The sequence below is a fragment of the Dama dama genome, chromosome 13 (assembly GCF_033118175.1).
Source record: "Dama dama isolate Ldn47 chromosome 13, ASM3311817v1, whole genome shotgun sequence".
Classification (NCBI taxonomy): Eukaryota; Metazoa; Chordata; class Mammalia; order Artiodactyla; family Cervidae; genus Dama; species Dama dama.
Genome location: NC_083693.1, coordinates 42576652 through 42581374, shown reverse-complemented (window position 1 = coordinate 42581374; position 4723 = coordinate 42576652). Strand labels below are relative to the sequence as shown.

The 4723-nt window shown below is 58.2% G+C and overlaps 1 protein-coding gene across 2 annotated transcripts; it reads left to right on the top strand.

Annotated features, from left to right (window-relative positions):
- The first annotated feature begins 762 nt into the window (after window positions 1–762).
- Window positions 763–3917, top strand: ISLR (immunoglobulin superfamily containing leucine rich repeat). Of its 2 annotated transcripts, none has more exons than XM_061159017.1 (2): window positions 763–1088; window positions 1895–3917. In XM_061159017.1, the coding sequence occupies exon 2, from the start codon at window positions 1896–1898 to the stop codon at window positions 3180–3182; it is 1287 nt and encodes a 428-aa protein (XP_061015000.1). In that variant the 5' UTR covers window positions 763–1088; window position 1895; the 3' UTR covers window positions 3183–3917. The 2 variants fall into 2 exon arrangements, with proteins under 2 accessions (XP_061015000.1, XP_061015001.1); XM_061159018.1 differs by lacking the exon at window positions 763–1088 and adding an exon at window positions 1578–1709.
- Window positions 3918–4723: the final 806 nt, after the last annotated feature.

The window sequence follows — 4723 nt, the reverse complement described above, 5'->3', positions numbered from 1 at the left end:
ACACCCCTGCCTGCCTCCCCGCCCTCCTCTCCCGGCTCATCAGGGAGACCTCCTGGGACTTCAAGTGTTTAGGACAGCCTAGCCTGGAGCCAGCAGGCAGGCATGACTTGGGGCGGGAGCTGGTGAGGAGGATGTGTTTTCTTACAAAAACAGGCCTGAAGTTTTGGCTTCTCCCCGAGACTCTGGATCACGGTGGGTGTTTTCTACGCTCTGGCCTCAGCTTTTCACTGGAACACACCCACCACCCACACAGATACACGGTCACAGAGACACACATTCATTACTACACATAAACACACACACACACACACACCCAAATATATGAATTAGACTCACGCACATCCACACAAACACACGAAGACTTAGCCTCACAACCTGCACAAATACACACACTCAAACATTCCAAAACACACAAAGTCATACATACATGATCTCACACACACACACACACACACACACGCAAACTCATCCACACACAGAGATGTCACACCCACACTCAGACATGCACACACAGTCCCTCACATGGTCCCAACTTGGAGAATGCCCTCTCCTTTTTCTCCTGTTCAAACTGAGGTTAAAAGTCCCCCACCTTCCATGGGATTCAATTTCTCACCCCTCCCTCCCATAAAATCCTTCTGGCCCCATCTTTTCTTGGGTTCTGTCCAGCTAGTGCTGTGTCTTTAAGGAAGTTGAAGCTGCTAAAAGTGAGTGAGAGAGAGAGAGGAAAAAAAAAAACAAAAAATTTGGCATCTTTTCCCCCTCAAGTTTCTGGTGTCACTTATGAAACACGGGTCCTTGTTGCTGCAGAGAGGCAGTCGTTTTGCTGGAAGGAGGGAGTATACGGACTGCCTGGGTTCCCTTCCTGCAGCCTCGTCTCAACAGATGGTCTCAGGCACCCTGTCTGGATAAGGGCAGGCCCTTATTCAGGGTGTGCAGACTGAAGGTGGGACAGGGACCAGGCTGCCCCTTCCTCCAGCATCGCCATCTTCCCTTGGCCCTGCAGACTGTCCAGGACTAACTCTTTCTTTGTTGCTTGTTGGTTCCATCTTAGAAGAAGCTCTGCTTGACTAAGAAAGAGTAGTTTGAAGGTAAGTCAGCGGCAAAAGGGCTCCAGGGGCCAGTGGGAGGAGAAAGCAGTCTACTGGGCATGGGGACTGGGCACTTTCCTGTTGGTTTGGGGTGCTCAGACAATCCCTTGCTTGGATCTGTCCAGGGGTCATGGATCCCTCTAACAACCACAGCTCTGGAAACCCCAGCAGTATTTGGGTTGAGCCACTGGCCTCATCCAAGCCAGCTGAGAGGTCCTGGCAGGGGTTTATTTAGGCAGCTGCCTGGTGTAGTTTGAACCGAAAAGGCCAAGGGTGTGAGTCTGTAGAAAGGGTCTGGTGTGTGCTGTGGTCACGGCTGGTAGGAGCAGGAGAGGGGTGGGTGGGGCAGATGGGGGTGGTGTGCACTGCACAAGGGGCCTTGTCTAGGCCAGGGGGCAGAGCGTACCTTTGGGGGGCTCCAGGGGGAGGGGCTGTGGCCAGGATGTGGGAGGGCAGGAGGGAGGCTCTGCCAAATGCTGGGGGAGGAGGCGGCTGGAAAACAGATTTCAAGTCACAAAGTCAGCTAGGAGCCGGCCGAGGCAGAGAGAGCTCTCGGCTCAGAGAAGGAGCTGGGGTCCTCTTCCGTCCTGTCTTCGCCCCCTCCTGACTGCGTGACCTCGGGCAAGTCTTGGACCTTCTGTGGGCCTCAGTTTCCCTTCTGTAGAATGGGGGTGGTGGGCTAGGTGCTGTGGGGGGTGTCTTATCTGGATTATGTGGGCAGGGCCTTCTGATGGGGAAGAGCTCTGTGTCGGGGTGCCTTCTGTGGGTCTTTGGGGGTCACCTTGGAGGCATGTCCTTCTCTGCAGGATGCAGGAGCTGCGTCTGCTGTGCCTGGTGGTCCTCGCGGGCCTGGTGCAGGCCTGTCCGGAGCCCTGTGAATGCGGGGAGAAGTATGGTTTCCACATCGCCGACTGTGCCTACCGTGACCTGCAGGCCGTGCCATCCGGCTTCCCGGCCAATGTGACCACGCTGAGCCTGTCGGCCAACCAGCTGCCAAGCCTGCCGGGGGGCGCCTTCAGGGAGGTGCCCCGGCTGCAGTCGCTGTGGCTGGCCCACAACGAGATCCGCAGCGTGGCCGCGGGTGCCCTGGCCTCCCTGAGCCAACTCAAGAGCCTGGATCTCAGCCACAATCTCATCTCCGACTTTGCCTGGAGCGACCTGCACAGCCTCAGTGCCCTTCAGTTGCTCAAGATGGACAGCAATGAGCTGACCTTCATCCCCCGCGACGCCTTCCGCAGCCTTCGCGCCCTGCGCTCGCTGCAGCTCAACCATAACCGCCTGCACACGCTGGCCGAGGGCACTTTCGCCCCGCTCACTGCACTGTCTCACCTGCAGATCAACGATAACCCCTTCGACTGTACCTGCGGCATCGTGTGGTTCAAGACGTGGGCCCTGACCACGGCCGTGTCCATCCCAGAGCAGGACAACATCACCTGCACTTCGCCCCACGTGCTCAAGGGCACGCGGCTGAACCGCCTGCTACCGCTGCCCTGCTCTGCTCCCTCGGTACAGCTCACCTACCAGCCCAGCCAGGATGGGGCTGAGCTGCGCCCGGGCTTTGTGCTGGCACTGCACTGTGACGTGGATGGGCAGCCGGCCCCCCAACTCCACTGGCACATCCAGACGCCCGGTGGCACTGTGGAGATCGCTAGCCCCAACGTGGGTGCCGATGGGCGTGCCCTGCCTGGTGTCCTGGCAGCCAGCAGCCGCCCGCGCTTCCAAGCCTTTGCCAATGGCAGCCTGCTCATCCCTGACTTCGGCAAGCTGGAGGAGGGCACCTACAGCTGCCTGGCCACCAACGAGCTGGGCAGCGCAGAGAGCTCGGTAAATGTGGCCCTGGCCACACCAGGTGAGGGTGGCGAGGACGCGCTGGGGCGCAGGTTCCAGGGCAAAGCAGCCGAGGGGAAGGTCTGCTACACGGTCGACAATGAGGTGCAGCCGTCGGGTCCAGAGGACAACGTGGTCATCATCTACCTCAGCCGCCCCAGGGGCCCCGAGGCTGCAGCAGCAGCAGAAGGGGTCTCTGGAAAGCAGCCCCCTGGCCTGCTTCTGCTGGGCCAGAGCCTCCTCCTCCTCTTCCTTGCTTCCTTCTAGCCCCACCCCCACCTGAGGGCTTGCTGACTCTTGCCCTTACCGCTGGCTGTCCCTCACAAGGGGTGCAGGGGCCTGGGGGTAGCAATTCTTGGAGCCTGCATCAGGGACTTCCCACCTTCCTACCTCCCCTTCTCATCCCTTCTAGGACACTCAGAACCCCAACTTCTAGACTCACTCAAAGCTAGTGACTAGGACGGAATTGGATCCCCTAATTCACCGTCTATGGTGCTAATTGCTGCTAACCACACTGCACATGCTCCTCTGTCTCGGGGGCAACATGCTGACCAGGCGATGCCCTAACCACCTAGGGGGAGCCTCACTGATGGAATTCCAGGCACTGGGACAAGCTGTCAAAGGCTATGGTCAGGGCCTGGGGCTTGGGGCTGGGCGGGGAAGTAGCCTGAAGCAGATGGGCATGGGAGATGTAGAATAAGGACACAGAGCAAGTGGCTGGCGTGGCTTTGAGGCTCTCTGACCTGCTTGAGCTCCTGCTGACCTTTGGTGTTCTCTAACGACTTGAGGGCTTGGGAGTCTCTGCCCTCAGACAGGACTAGAAGACCCAGGATGGTGCTCATCTCCAACTCTTCCTCCCTTGGTGTGCCCCTCCATCCTGGATTCCTGCCCTGCCTTCCTCTCCAGGTACACATCTATAGCCTGCCTCCCCCCACTCCCCCACCTCGGGAGAGGCTAGCCAGCCTGGGGGCGGCAGAGAAATAAATAGCATTTCTGATGCTCCCCTGCGTCTGCCTGGAGTTTTGTCTGGATCTGGGAGCCCTGCTACCTCCAACCCCGCCCCTTTCCAGATCAACGTGTGCAATGCTTAGGGACAAGAGCCTGTGAGAGAAGCTCTGAAGCCTCTGACCAGAGCCCTCAGAACTGCTGAGACCAGCAAAGTGGAGACAGGGAGGCCCAGGAATGTAGGGTAGCAGCTGTGAGACTTGTAGTCTGGCCAGCCCTGCTTCCCCCTCCTTCCACACGCAGTATCTCCCCATCCCCCCCCCACCCCCCCAACCCCCGTCAGCTTGCAGCTCCCGCTGAGCTCCTGTCACCAGAGCACATGTCGAGGATGACTGCACCTCTGATGGAAAACAGCGGGATGGAGCCAAGTCCCCTGTGCTGTGTTACCTTGGGTGAGTCACTGCCCATCTCTGGACTTTGGTTTCCTCAGAAAACAAAGGATGGGGTAGGACATGGTAAAGTCACGGGTTCCGTTGACTCTGAGTATCTAAGGCCTTCTAATCCTAACAGAACGTGGACCCCTCGACATCCCTGGCTCTGTTCATATCTGAGCAGGCTTAGCTTCTTGCAGTAGGATGTGGGCCTAAGACCTGAGTCGGGGGCGGCTGGGGAACATTTGTGCCCTGAATGAACTAGCTACTCGCTTGTTTTAAAGTCACCTGTGGCCCCCGTGCCCTCAGGGTGAAGCCCAAGTCTCTGGTCAGACATTCCTGGCCCCTCTGACTGGCTCTCTGAAGCCACCCGGCCCCACCCCTCTGGGAACAGCTAATTAATTGTCCCTTGAAGGCTCTGAGATATGTCAT